The sequence below is a fragment of the Natator depressus genome, chromosome 10 (genome assembly GCF_965152275.1).
Source record: "Natator depressus isolate rNatDep1 chromosome 10, rNatDep2.hap1, whole genome shotgun sequence".
NCBI lineage: Eukaryota > Metazoa > Chordata > Testudines > Cheloniidae > Natator > Natator depressus.
This window is the reverse complement of record NC_134243.1, coordinates 20,172,330-20,188,059: the sequence shown is the minus strand read 5'-3', so window position 1 is coordinate 20,188,059 and position 15,730 is coordinate 20,172,330. Positions and strand designations below refer to the sequence as shown.

Here is a 15,730-nt window from a genome sequence, read left to right as displayed (position 1 = left end):
CTTTTTACCTGCTATCAGAATCTGAAGCAATTTCTTTTCTTCCTCCAAATCGGATTTGACACTGTAATGAATAAGTTTAAATAACACGAGTGTTAAGAAACTGAAAATCCTTAAATGCTCTAATTTTAATTTTTAAAAACAAACCAAAAAAAGATGTTCACTGACTCAGCATAAAGAAAGTTCTGTTTTTCACCAAGAAACATTCTGAATATACAGACTTTAAAAGTTATTTTAAAATACTTTTAATAAGTCAAGTAACTTCTCTGTTAACTTGTCTGGAGGATCAAGAATCCAAAACCTGTTTCACTAAGATGATGATGTTCTCCATTTCTAAATCCAATTACTAGTTCAGGCTTAAATCTGCACACACTTATTGCTTCCAGGAACAGTATGTACCTCAGTGAGTAGTGCTACAACTACTCACAGAAGCAAGCACTATACCCTGTACTGTACCCAGGATTGCACAGATACTCACAAACAATAATAATTTTGAACTTGGGATAGGGTTCAAAAGTGCATCATACCTGCATTGTCTCTATTTAACCTTATGGGATAAGAGAGGCAAGCAACATTTGAAAATAGAAAAAAAAAATCAACATATATCTGAACTCAAAGTAAATATGTTACTAATGTAAACTGTTTACCACTATCTCCACCACCGGCACACAGTGCATTATCAAACCTTTCTATCTTTTAGCTGCTAAATGAAAATCTGTCATATTTGGCAACCCAGATATCAAAAGCATTGCATGTTCCTAGATTTTTTTATTAATGTAACCAACTTAGAATTTTTTTTATTCTAAACTTCCGAAAACTTCCACACATTTTTTTAAAGTTATCAGAGATTTCTCAAAAAATTTCTGAGTTAAGCTATTAATTATTTAACTTATTTGCATATATTTTCTTGTAACATGGTCTCAAGAGTTTTGACATTCAGTTACAGAATTAGGGCAGAATTCTCCACTGGACCACTATGCACAAACATGGATCACAGAAGCAGAACTCCATACAGAACCCCAAACTTCTCTTCACATTCTACCCACAATCCTGCTACATAAGTTGATCGCAATAGTCCCTTCTAGCCTTAAAAATCTACCAAGTTCTGGGTTTATAACTTTTGAGTGAACATAACACCATGTCTACATTGGGCAGGGAGACTGCATTTTTTAACTCTGTAGATAGAATGATGTTAAAATCCTACTGTAGACAGGTAAACTGTAGTTTTAACAGCATCTTAACTGGTCAAGGTAAATCCCAGGCTCCCTGCTAGGGTTTACCTCAACTAGTAAATATGTGTTACAACTATAACTTGTCTTGTCTGCTCTGCGATTTTAATACATTAGCAACACACCTTTTTTCCTAGAGAAGTCAAGGCCTGAGAGAACTTCTTAAGAACAGCAAGTTTCCCCCTCCATCTATTGAAGAGGGGAGGGAAGAATAATAGCAGCTCTTGATAGAAATGTCAACTCAGCATTTATATACTGCAGAAAGATTTTTAGAATTGGGGCAAACTTGTATTTATTGTTTTGATTTCTTACCTGTTTAACTGCATCCAGTAGCCGCTCTAGAAGAAATTGTCTTTTGGTGTCATTGTTCTTTGATCCTAAAATTCAACACAGCTCTATTATTTTAACAAAAATATATTAGTCCCAATTCTGGAAAACTTTCCTCACATGTACTAGTCATCTCACTGAGGTTAACGGAAGTACTTCTCTGAGTAAGAGGATGCAAGATTAGACCTTTTTGTTTTGTTTTTTTTAGATACCCTTTATTTAATATGCAGAAACAATGGTGGATGATCAGTCAGTCTGATTTTAATAAGTTATTCTTTTTGTGGAATCAATAAAAATTACTCTACAGTTCTTAAAATATTAAGAACAGTATTAACATAGTCTTCTCTTGATTAATGCCAATCAGGTAAAGTTAATTAGTAAGCCAGCCACTACACGTAAACATTAATGCACAGGCACAACATTTAACTTTTTAATCTAAATAATTTCAGTATGCAGTGTCAGCTTTCACGCCTTGCTTGGTTGGAACATCTTTTATAAACACGTCTGGCTGCACATAAAGCTTGCTGTTTAATTAGGCTAAGTCACTGTGCACTGCTAATCTAGTCTTCTCTCAGGTTTTTAAAGGACTTCCTACACTTATCTGCCACTACTCCTAATGTGTCAGACGTTGAGTTATACGTAGTGTTGTCGTAGCTGTACTGGTTCCAGAATATTAGATAGACAAGGTGGGTGAGGCAATATCTTTTACTGGACCAACTTCCGTTGGGGAGAGAAAGAAGCTTTTAAGCTTACACAGACCTGAAGAAGAGCTTTGTAAGCTCAAAAGCGCATCTCTCTGACCAACAGAAGTTGGTCCAAAAGATATTACTTCACCACCTTAACTCTCTGGGCCCTAAGTCAGACCATTCTGTGCTCACACTTTTCTTCTTCTTGTTGTTCTTCCTCCTCCTCCCCCCAAAGGATATTCAGATTCATATAAAACTCTGACCTCCATATCAGAATTCTACTTGAATAAATTTCCCTCATCACCTAGCAAAACCTATTACCCAGACAACATTGAAGAACTGGAGAAGGTCTAAGGGGTGGAAAACATTTCTCTCTTCTTCTTGCAGCCCATCACCCTGGAGCACCTATTGCACAATCTCATATGTGTACTATTCCTGCACAAAGCACCTCCAATTTACCCAAGCAGGAGAAGAGATTAGAACTGACCACAATTCATTCCATGGAACCTGCTCCTCTCCTGCAGATTTCAGAGTAGCAGCCGTGTTAGTCTGAATCCGCAAAAAGAAAAGGAGTACTTGTGGCACCTTAAAGACTAACCAATTTATTTGAGCATAAGCTTTCGTGAGCTACAGCTCACTTCACTGGATGCATGCAGTGGATTTCCACTCCACATGGCTAAATTCAGTGCCTTGCATAATGACAGGTTTCAGAGTGGCAGCAAGAGTTGGACTCCAGAAAACACAGGATGCCTGTACCACATGTGAATCCAGAATTAAAGAAAACAAGTATATTTTATTACCTAAATTACTATTATCTAATTATATAAGAGCTCAGTGGTGCTCATTTGGAAACCACTGTCATTTTCCATTATCAATTTACACAGAGATAACTTTAGATTTTGAAGTTTGAATCAAGTTGTGCAATCATTTCGAGATTTTTTTTTAAGAACTCTGTGCACATGAAGGTGATACTAGTAGCTCTGGCTACAGTCAAATTTAGTACAGCTAATTTAGTACACTGTGCAGGCTTCATCAGACAGAGATGCCAATGCACATCAGCCGTGACCTGTATAATCATTATTATTCCAGTCCTAAAAATTTTTATCAGAGATTCCAACTTCGCTGAATTAAGTCATATTGTACTATGGTTTTATTTATATTTTTAGGGAGTAAGTATCTGTAGGTCTAAGTGTGCCACAACTAATCAAAATCACTTACAAATCTGTACAAGAAAAACATGCCAGTGAGAGTACACTCTCAGTAAAATCCAGCCATAATCAAAACCACCAATTAAACACATGCATTCCCCATGTTGCCTCAGACTCATTTCTTCTATACTCCCTTCTCTTTCAAGGTAACAGGGAAAATACAATGAGATGCTTATCTTAAAGTCAGCAGTCCCAGGCTATTTCAGAATGAGAGTTTGTAGGAATTTCACAAGGTAAGCAGCTTTCATTCAAATGGAAACAAGTTTTATAATATTAATTATGTGGAGGAAGGTTTTCTTCAAGGTACAACGCATGTGTTAATTTTCAAATCCATACCACTTTGCCAGCATTATATCCATTAACATAAACCTTTGATCACCTAGATACCAAATTGATAGGCAAAACAGAAATTCATAATATGTAGAACATACCAGATTAAGTTTATCACTGTCGTGCAGACCCTGCTAAAAAACTGAATGGTGTGATACCAGCAAGTCAGCATACAGCCATAGTATGGATGTGAAATTAAAGCTGAGTCCACACTACAGTTGAAACTGTATTAGTCTCAACCATGACTGCACACGGCTGTTGCTAATAATTTCCTTGAGAAGTTTAGATGAGGAGTTTGGATGATTCCAGCAAGAACAATGTTATAAACTATGGATAGTTTTCAGCAGTTTGATCAGTACAATTTAAAAAAAATTCCCGTTTCACACTTGTCAGAAAAACTATGATATTGTCATGTTTGACGTGTATATTTTGTAAGAAAAAGGGGTTTACAAAAAGCTAAATTAAAAAAAAAATTCCCCAATAATTTTTAAAATGTATCAGCAACTCACAGTACAAGAGATTCAGAGTGAGACTAGTCAGTCTAGTTTCATTATCCAAGCAGAGTAAAGTGTAAAAAATAAAAAACATTTTTCATCTTTTATAAGATTAGTAGCTAGTAATATTTTTAGAACTATATATTTTACCCTGATTCTCTTTAAAGCAGCATATTAAATGTAAAATATATAAACACAAAATAGTATTACAAGCCTCAGTTAACTGTTATGATCCTTTAAAGTCCTAATGGGTATACCCCTTGATAAGTCTTTAAAAAAAACACAACTGAAAGCCAGTTTTACCTATATTAAATTTTTCTTCTTTTAAAAAGATACTAGGGATATTTGTATGATAACAGTAACGTTGTTGTTTTTAGTAGATCAGGCCCTAATTATCTCACTTGAAGTCCTAATTCTCCATTCATAGCAACACAATTGGCTGCTGTGGAGAACAGTGTGATGAGAGGTGGATTAGGACTTCAAGCGAGGAGTCAACAACAGGAACGAATAGCTGACCTTGAAAACAACATGCATACAAGATACGCATGCATAATTACTACTCCCTTCTAATGGAGTCTCACAACTGTATCTGAGGACATAAAGAGGTCCAAAATATTTTTCAAAGATTTCTAGGAGGAATCAGTTAGTTCTGAGGTATTATTGTCTACAGTAGCACCCTAATGTTATTTGCATTGTATTCAGCTCAATTATCTATGCTATTATGAACTGCCTTGATAGTTTGAATGGCTAATTGCCTTATATGAATGAACGCAGCCAGTTTTCCTGTATATTCATAGGAAATAGAAGATCAGCTTCAAAGCAACAATATACACTGCTTATTCTTCATCCAGGAAAGGTCTCGCTGTGGCAATTGTTATCAAAAGGCTTATCAGCTTGCCAGCAGACTATGAAGAAAAAGCCCAGGCCTGATCCTTTTTATCTCAGTTCTGCTTAAATTTTGACAGGCAAAGTCCAAGTAACAAGACTGAGGTCTCCAGGTTTACTCTGGATTTACCCTGGAATCCTAATGGAAGAATCTGAACAAACTCTACACCTGGACTAACTATTGGACTATAACTTTTTTAATTAATTCCATAAAGACTTTTTACAAATCAGCAGCCTCACAGTCTCTGCTATGAAAGTGACCTAAGGACTTTTCACATATCTGTATGTATACTGATCTCTTAAAGACTGCAACTCTCTTCCTTCTTTTTCCTTTTATCATTAAAACCTTAAGTTTTACTTACTAAAGGATTGGCATCTGCATGATTATTGGGTAAGATCTAAAACTCATGTTGACCTGGGGATCAGTGTCGGTCCTTTTGGACTGGTGGACCTAAAATATGGTAAATCTGGTTTTCAGTAACCACTCACTATATTACACTTAGCTATCTAGATAGAGGTCAAGAGCTGGAACAGTTAAAGGGGACTGTATTTGGCTTCTTGGTAACCAGTGTGGTATTACAGAAGTTGTTTTGTTACAGGTGTGGTGAATCTAAAAGAATAAACAACCAGTCTGGTGGACTGTCTGCCCTATTCCTTGTAGTCTGCCCTGGATATAGCATCCTCAGTGTGGCCCATTCAGGCACCCAGTCACAAGGGGGTACCAATTAGGAGGGATCTACTGCATTCCATTTCACAATTTACACACAGCTAAAGTTATTGTGATGCCCAGTCCTAAAGCTGGATGTCTGAACTGCTGTAGCCAGACAGCCAGCCCCCCCCTCAGACCAGCATTGCTGGAAACACACGGGAGCCAAAACACCAGGGCACTCCAGCACAGCCTTTGAAGCTGAGAGAAGCACAGGTGTGCTGCGACAATGTGCCTCTGGGAACGTATACAACAATTGGGCTCACAGCAGGCAGAGGCGCTGTGACAGACATGGCTCTTAGCCCCTACTAAAACAGCATGATGCACACACACCAACATCCTAGGTGGGAAAATATTTACCCTGATAAAAGAAGTGTCCAGTAGTCGAAACTTATTGTTTCTCCCTTGCAAGTGTGAACTACTCTTGCGAGAGCTGGCGTCACCCCGACAGACCAGCCCCAATTTAGCATAGAAAGGAGAAAGAGAATAAAGGAGTACAGAGGTATAAGTAGGGGACCTACAGCACCATGATTTTTGAGTGCTTTTCACTATCTATCTGCTGGTCAGATAAGTGACAGCCTCCCAAGGCTTCTGCAGCTAAGAGGGTCCCTAAGCCTTGTCCCTTATTCGTCTTTCCGCGGAATTGAGTGACCGATCCTGGCTTGGCACCGCTGGAATCGAGAGATGCAAGGAGGGTAAGAAGCACCCACACCTGATCTCCTATCTTTAGTGTACACATATTTTGAAATAGAGCTCTATACTTTGTTTTCTTTCTTTGGGATTGTAGCTTCAGTTTTGTAACTTGTTTGTGTGTGTAACATCTCTACACTTAAATAAGTAGGCACTAGCAATTTTGTAACCACATGATTAGAATCTAGTTTAATAAATTTTGGTAACCATTTATGCATAAGCCTGACTTGTTTCTCTGGTTTACTGTAAAGCAGCCAACACAATTAAAGAACCTCAGCCGTTTTGGCTATAAAGCCTGGCCATTAGGTGAGAGTACTAAGAGCCTAGCGTTGAGTTGTGCCGCCTCCACGGGGCAAACTCTTGGGGCACCTGTCAGTCAATCCTGACTGCCCGCTGCGAAGGAGCTCTGAGCTCTAGCAGTTAAAGTCACGGGTGTGGAGAGGCTCTTAGTGCTGCCATTGGGGCACCTGTCAGTCAGTGTTGACTGCCCGCTGCGAAGGAGCTCTGAGCTCTAGCAGTTAAAGTCACGGATGGTATAAACGGGCATAGCTGGCACCTCACCAAACATCCCTGGCCATCGGCTAACAACTGCTCCCATGCAAATTCAAATAGCAGTAAACTTGCAGCACCATATATATTACTAGGGTTTTTTTACATTAAATATGTCACACTGGGGGGAAGAAAAGTTATATTTAGATTATTATGTTAAAAAAAAAAAGGAAGTCCATGCAGAACTCTAAAAATGACAATGAAAATATGAGTTTAAAGAAGCAAAAACTAAGAAAAGCATGAAGAGACTCCTTCCTTTTAAAAGTTATCAGTTTTAAAAAATGAGCTAAAATTAGTTTCAGGTATTGCACCTGCCTCTGAGTTGCCCCCGATTTCTGGTGGTTTTACTTTTCTATTTTTAAAATGTTTTTACTCTCTGTATTGTATGAGAAAGATCCAAACACACATGAACAGAAACTGACTGATTTTGCAAGTGGAAAAAAAAAGTTTTCATCTAATCCTTATAAGTTACAGTGATCTTAAGAACTATTTGTAGCAGCTATAGTTATAATAACTCAGACAGAAGCATGATTTTTAAACTGACTGTGTCCTTAATTCATCCTAATACACCTAACCACTACATATGCAGAAAATAAGATTAAATTCAGATATGAACAAAGATCAGCTTTTAAAAACTGTATTTGAATTTAGTGTTCAATGGTGCTGCCTCGAATTAGCCATACTACAGAAAGCTTTAGTACCTAGCTCTGTCAATACACCTAATTCTTGTCAGGCCATACTGATACTATTTGAGTGCTCATCCTCTCTTATGCAAAGACAATCACAGCGAAGGCTGTGGTACACAAATAGAGCTTAAAATTAGACTCTTAAGGTTCCTGTTTCCTTGTAACCCAAGTCAGGATTTGAGTCAGTTTCAGGAAGTTAAAGGCAAAAACACTTCTTCGCTGCACTACCCAAGCACATAAAATCATCTTGAATAAGTGACAAGTTAAAGACTTTGTTGGCATTAAGACTAAGTTTACATTAGAAGCATAGTAAATCTGTTGTATCATTTCACCTACGGTGTCTTGTAATGGTAAAAAAAAAAAATTAGGCTTCCCAAGCCAGACAATTGACCACCTATTATTTGACCAGGATCAAATACTGTCAGATATTCCACCAAGAATGCCCTATGTAGATGACAATCAGAAAGGGAAGTTGCATCATGGTGCCATCTGTTAGCAAGCCTATTTAAATGTATTGATCATTCATTTTCACATATGCTAATGCCAACTGTTTGGAAAAAGGTGAACTAATTGAAAGCTGAGCATCTTAACTGATTGGAATCTCTAGAACAAACAATATATGTCTATATCTGTATCGTTATTTGTATACCTGGCCATCACTGTACATGGCAGTTTACAAAACACATTAAACAAGTTAAAAGACATGATCCCTGCCTCAAAAAGCTTAAATCTAAACTGACTAGACAAATTTACAGAAATTAACTCAGAAAAGAGTGGGGGAGAAAGAGGAGCATTCAGTCATTAAGCCTCCTCCCCCAACACAGAGAAAACATGCGCCTATCAAGCATAAGTGCCTTTAAAAAGGACTCTCAGAGTTGCTATGTGTTTTATTTCTGTTTAATTTCATTTTACTTTTTCATTGTAACTGTTCAGTCTTGAATAATGTTCACATTTAAATGCTAACCCATTGCTAAAAAGGATAATAAAAGTAATTATTTCTGTCATTTTTTAAAGATTCATTTAATTGTGTTTCATGTTCTTCTGAGTTGAAACAACTCAATAAGTAACTTGTTTTTTGTAATTAGGCATAAATATCTCAGGCTAACATCTTACGCTTTTGTGTTACTACTCTAAAAATTAATGCTTTAAAATATTTGACCAGTTATTTTTTGACCACTCAAATGCCAACCCTAAAAATATATGTATACTTTATATTACTTTTATTATCCTTTTTAGCAATGGTTTAGCATTTAAATGTGAACATTATTCAAGACTGAAGTTACAATGAAAAAGTAAAATATTATATATAGATAGATTTTAAGGTTGACATTTGAGCAGTCCAAATATACATACACACACTCCCCCAGAACCTAGTTTAGCCAAAGCCCCCTTTATCAAACCACCTCCACATCTAAAATTAGGTTATGTCCAATGATATGAATCATTTATATTGAAGACCCTCCAATTCACCTGAATAAATCTCTCTCATTCGGTTAATAAAACTGGGTTCTGTTACACAATAACCTAAGAAATTCCACAGTGTGCAGACTCCAATATGCAAAGTTTGGTAATTACAGTCAGCAAATGTAGTGAATCAGTTATTTGTGTGACAGTCCCTGACAGTTTTAGCTATTCAGTACTGTACATGGCAAGTCCAAAATGCTATAATACTGAATATAGTTCATGTCTATATTAGTTGGGGTTGTCATCTCACCCACAAAAAAATATTTTAGCATGTAAGAGTAGATCATGACTATTAATAAAGTAGATATAAATTTACAGGAAATATCTATCAGGCAGTATTTCATACAAGTATCAGTACAGTTCCACTTTCTGTTAAAAGGACATTATCTAAAAAGTCACACCTTAAAATACTCAGTCTGTGTTACTAAGGCAACAGATTAATACAACTAATAAACTTACCAGTCTAATTAATTTTTTAACTTTTGTACCATATTTGCATTTCAATTTGAAAAACAGTGGTCGGAGGCAATTCCTGGTTCTCGCACACTAACATTTATACTTTTAGAGTTCGTAATATCATAGAAAAATGATTAAGGACAAAAGTTTTAACTGACTTGTTTAATTCACACAAATTGTCCTATTCATCTTTTTGTTTTAAGACTAAGATTTTGCACTATTCTTTATATTTAGTCAAAAATCTTAGTCTTAAAACTAAAGATGAATAAAAAAATTCACATGCATTAAACAAGTCAGTTAAAACTTTTGTCCTTAATCATTTTTCTATTATATTATAAACTCTAAAAGTATAATGCTAGTGTCTGACAATAAATGATAGTGTCCCAGCCTCAAAAAGGGACATAGTTGAAACAGATTACATTTGAGTTTGCCTAATTCTCTACCTAAAGACAAATGTGAATATGATGCATACTTTCTCTTTCCTGGGTAGCAGCCATGGTAGTCTATATCCACAAAAACAAAAGGAGTACTTGTGGTACCTTAGAGACTAACAGGTTTATTTGAGCATAAGCTTTCGTGAGTTACAGCTCACTTCATCGGATGCATGCAGTGGAAAATACAGTGGGGAGATTTTATATACATAGAGAACATGAAACAATGGGTGTTACCATACACACGGTGATCAGGTAAGGTGAGCTATTACGGAGGGGAGGGGGAGGAACAAAAAAACAAAAAACCTTTTGTAATGATAATCAAGGTGGGCCATTTCCAGCAGTTGACAAGAACGTGTAAGGAACAGTAGGCAGGGGGCAATAAACATGGGGAAATAGTTTTACTTTGTGTAATGACACATCACTCCTAGTCTTTATTCAAACCTAATGTAATGGTGTCCAGTTTGCAAATTAATTCCAATTCAGCAGTCTCTCGGAGTCTGCTTTTGAAGTTTTTTTGTTGAAGAATTGCAGCTCTTAGGTCTGTAATCGAGTTACCAGAGAGATTGAACTGTTCTCCGACTGGTTTTTGAATGTTATAATTCTTGACCTCTCATTTGTGTCCATTTATTCTTTTATGTAGAGACTGTTCGGTTTGGCCAATGTACATGGCAGAGGGGCATTGCTGGCACATGATGGCATATATCACATTGGTAGATGTGCAGGTGAACGAGCCTCTGATAGTGTGACTGATGTGATTAGGTCCTATGATGGTGTCCCCTGAATAGATATGTGGACACAGTTGGCAATGGGCTTTGTTGCAAGGATAGGTTCCTGGGTTAGTGTTTTTGTTGTGTGGTTGCTGGTGAGTATTTGCTTCAGGTTGGGATGCTGTCTGTAAGCAAGGACTGGCCTGTCTCCCACGATCTGTGAGAGTGATGGGTTGTTCTTCAGGATAGGTTGCAGATCCTTGATGATGCACTGGAGAGGTTTTAGTTGGGGGCTGAAGGTGATGGCTAGTGGCATTCTGTTATTTTCTTTGTTGGGCCTGTCCTGTAGTAGGTAACTTCTGGGTACTCTTCTGGCTCTGTCAATCTGTTTCTTCACTTCAGCAGGTGGGTATTGTAGTTGTAAGAAGGCTTGATAGAGATCTTGTATGTGTTTGTCTCCGTCTGAGGGGTTGGAGCAAATGCGGTTGTATCATAGAGCTTGGCTGTAGACAATGGATCATGTGGTGTGGTCTGGATGAAAGCTGGAGGCATGTAGGTAAGTATAGCGGTCAGTAGGTTTCCGGTATAGGGTGGTGTTTATGTGACCATCGCTTATTAACACTGTAGTGTCCAGGAAGTGGACGGCTTGTGTGGACTGGTCCAGCCTGAGATTGATGGTGGGATGGAAATTGTTGAAATCATGGTGGAATTCCTTAAGGGCCTCTTTTCCATGGGTCCAGATGACGAAGATTTCATCAATGTAGCGCAAGTAGAGCGGGGGCATTAGGGGACGAGAGCTGAGGAAGCGTTATTCTAAGTAAGCCATAAAAATGCTGGCATACTGTGGGGCCATGCCAGTACCCATAGCAGTGCCGCTGATCTGAAGGTATACATTGTCCCCAAATGTAAAATAGTTATGGATGAGGACAAAGTTCAGCCACCAGGTTTGCCGTGACATTATCGGGGATACTGTTCCTGATGGCTTGTAGTCCATCTTTGTGTGGAATGTTGGTGTAGAGGGCTTCTACATCCATAGAAGCCAGGATGGTGTTTTCAGGAAGATCACCGATGGATTGTAATTTCCTCAGGAAGCTGGTAGCGTAGGGCCTGTGGAGGGAGTCTACATAGCCAGACAATCCTGTTGTCAGGGTGCCAATGCCTGAGATGATGGGGCATCCTGGATTTGCAGGTTTATGGATCTTGGGTAGCAGATAGAATACCCGTACTCGGGGCTCTAGGGGTGTGTTTGTGCCGATTTGTTCTTGTGCTTTTTCAGGGAGTTTCTTCAGCAGATGGTGTAGTTTCTTTTGGTAATCCTCAGTAGGATCAGAAGATAATGGCCTGTGGAATGTGGAGTTAGAGAGCTGCCTTAGCAGCCTCTTGTTCATATTCCAACTTATTCATGATGACGACAGCACCTCCTTTGTCAGCCTTTTTTATTACGATGTCAGAGTTGTTTCTGAGGCTGTGAATGGCATTTGGTTCTGCAGGGCTGAGGTTATGGGGCAAGTGATGCTGCTTTTCCACAATTTCAGCCCGTGCACATCGGCGGAAGCACTCTATGTAGAAGTCCCGTCTGTTGTTTCGACCTTCAGGAGGAGTCCACCCAGAATCCTTCTTTTTGTAGTCTTGGTAGGAAGGTCTCTGTGGGTTAGTATGCTGTTGAGAGGTGTGTTGGAAATATTCCTTGAGTCGGAGACGTCGAAAATAGGATTCTAGATCACCACAGAACTTTATCATGTTCGTGCGAGTGGAGGGGCAGAAGGAGAGGCCCGAGATAGGACAGATTCTTCAGCTGGGCTAAGAGTATAGCTAGATAGATTAACAATATTGCTGGGTGGGTTAAGGGAACTACTGCTGTGGTCCCTTGTGGCATGTAGCAGTTTAGATAGTTTAGTGTCCTTTTTCTTTTGTAGAGAAGCAAAGTGTGTGTTGTAAATGTATCTGTACAAGTTTTTTCATGAAGTTGATGGATTTCCACTCCATACGGCTAAATTCAGTGCCTTGCATAATGACAGGTTTCAGAGTAGCAGCTGTGTTAGTCTGTATCCACAAAAAGAAAAGGAGTACTTGTGGCACCTTAGAGACTAACAAATTTATCTGAGCATACCTCAACCTCAGGCTGGACCAGTCCACACAAGCAGTCCACTTCCTGGACACTACAGTGCTAATAAGCGATGGTCACATAAACACCACCCTATACCGGAAACCTACTGACCGCTATACTTACCTACATGCCTCCAGCTTTCATCCAGACCACACCACATGATCCATTGTCTACAGCCAAGCTCTATGATACAACCGCATTTGCTCCAACCCCTCAGACGGAGACAAACACATACAAGATCTCTATCAAGCCTTCTTACAACTACAATACCCACCTGCTGAAGTGAAGAAACAGATTGACAGAGCCAGAAGAGTACCCAGAAGTTACCTACTACAGAACAGGCCCAACAAAGAAAATAACAGAATGCCACTAGCCATCACCTTCAGCCCCCAACTAAAACCTCTCCAGTGCATCATCAAGGATCTGCAACCTATCCTGAAGGACAACCCATCACTCTTACAGATCGTGGGAGACAGGCCAGTCCTTGCTTACAGACAGCCTCCCAACCTGAAGCAAATACTCACCAGCAACCACACAACAAAAACACTAACCCAGGAACCTATCCTTGCAACAAAGCCCATTGCCAACTGTGTCCACATATCTATTCAGGGGACACCATCATAGGACCTAATCACATCAGTCACACTATCAGAGGCTCGTTCACCTGCACATCTACCAATGTGATATATGCCATCATGTGCCAGCAATGCCCCTCTGCCATGTACATTGGCCAAACCGGACAGTCTCTACATACAAGAATAAATGGACACAAATGAGAGGTCAAGAATTATAACATTCAAAAACCAGTCGGAGAACAGTTCAATCTCTCTGGTAACTCGATTACAGACCTAAGAGCTGCAATTCTTCAACAAAAAAACTTCAAAAACAGACTCCAACAAGAGACTGCTGAATTGGAATTAATTTGCAAATTGGACACCATTACATTAGGTTTGAATAAAGACTGGGAGTGGATGGGTCATTACACAAAGTAAAACTATTTCCCCATGTTTATTCCCCCCGACCACCACACTGTTCCTCACACATTCTTGTGAACTGCTGGAAATGGCCCACCTTGATTAAAACTAAAAAAGGGGGTCTTTGGTTTTTTTTCCCTCTCTCCTGCTGGTAATAGCTCACCTTACCTGATCACTCTCGTTACAGTGTGTATGGTAACACCCATTGTTTCATGTTCTCTGTATATATAAAATCTCCCCACTGTATTTTCCACTGCATGCATCCGATGAAGTGAGCTGTAGCTCACAAAAGCTTGTGTTCAAATAAACGTGCTAGTACTTGTGGCACATTAGAGACTCCTTTTCTTTTTTCTCTTTCCTGTTGCTCTGTTCCGTGACGCCCAAGTTTATGTTCCCATAAACCCTACTTTTTTCAGAGGAAAACTATTAATACATGTTTCACTTTATTGTCTAGTTAAACTCATATAGATCTTGGCAAGATTTACAAGTTTATAAAGGCAGGTCAAATGTTTGGCCTATCGTCCTTAGTAATGTTGCTTTATGCATAATCTAGTCCTGGATAACTGAGAAACATTTCAATTTAGAGAAAATTCTACCTGCACCATACATGTCTCTCTATTGGTAAAAAAAACAGATGAAGGCTTCAAAAACAAAGATTTGGTAATTCATAAAAATAGTGACAAGAAATATTGTATATAAACAAACTATGGGCAAAACTGCTGCTAATAAAACAGCTTTCAAAGTTTTTCGTAGAAATGTGAACTGTTCTTTTTAACTGTAAAAGGAAATTCCATTGCTTAAGTGTGCAAAGACTTACCACCGAATAACAACTTAAGCCCTGATCCTACATCCAGGTTGAGCTCACTGCAGGACTGGAACCACAACTAAAAAGCAGATGCAGGCCACTTGAGGTTACGAGGGTAGTTTCGAAGTATAAATGAATATAGTGGCAAAACTTGAAATGAAGCTGAACATCTGAGAAAAGATTTTTTGTGTTTTGAAAGTCTGAATGTTACCTGCATTTCACAAAATACTAATAATTTTCCCTTTGGGTCTATGATCATCTTTTTCATCTCCTTTCAAGCCAAAATTATTTTGATAAATAACTTTTCTAAATACAAATGCCAGATATACCCAGAGAAAATGTTAGGAAGATGCTTTCACTTTCATCTGTTGTATAGTTTCTCTTTCGTAGCCAATATAATTCATGAATCCACATGGGGTTTAGCTGCCTCAGTTAATACTTTAAATGTTAAAATTGCACCTTTCATCAACAGAGGTTAAACATTTTAGCAGTAGAGTTAGAACAGAACCCAGGACCTAATTCCCAATTCACTGCAGCAGAAAAAAGGACAGTCTCGGGGTCGGGGATGATTTCCCTCAGCATGCTATTTGTGTTTTATGAGCAACTCTGACAAGCCTTATTTCAAGTCAATTTTTACAACTAAGTTATCTCTCTATTTGAATGCAGAATGTGTCAATCTGCATTTTGAAAATTATATTTAAAGGATTGCTCATGTAAAATCCCATTTGAAGAGAACTATTGTTAACAGTTACTACCAGTCCTGGTACTTCAACTTGTGTGACCAATACTCACCCTTCCCTCCACCTCAGAAATTAGCCTCCATGCTGATTCTCCCCCCCCTCCCTCCACCCCTGCAAGGATAGTATTGCCCTAGATCCAATATTTATTAGATAAATAGTCAGTTCAAGAAAAACTGAGGCCTGGGCAAAACTGTACAATTCTTCCTCTCTCGCTGTAATCTTAAGATTCAGTGAACAACATCTTGCCTCACTTCAC

General features: G+C 38.5%; 1 protein-coding gene across 1 annotated transcript in view; it reads right to left on the bottom strand.

Moving 5' to 3' along the window:
• SNX29 (sorting nexin 29) overlaps positions 1-15,730 on the bottom strand; it is a 441,491-nt gene that overhangs the window by 424,981 nt on the left and 780 nt on the right. Inside the window, exons 2-3 of the mRNA XM_074965421.1 lie at positions 1,539-1,603; positions 9-61 (exon numbers count right to left, since the gene is read on the bottom strand). Of these exons, the coding sequence (XP_074821522.1) occupies positions 9-61; positions 1,539-1,603 (118 nt within the window). The remainder of the gene's footprint in view (positions 1-8; positions 62-1,538; positions 1,604-15,730) is intronic.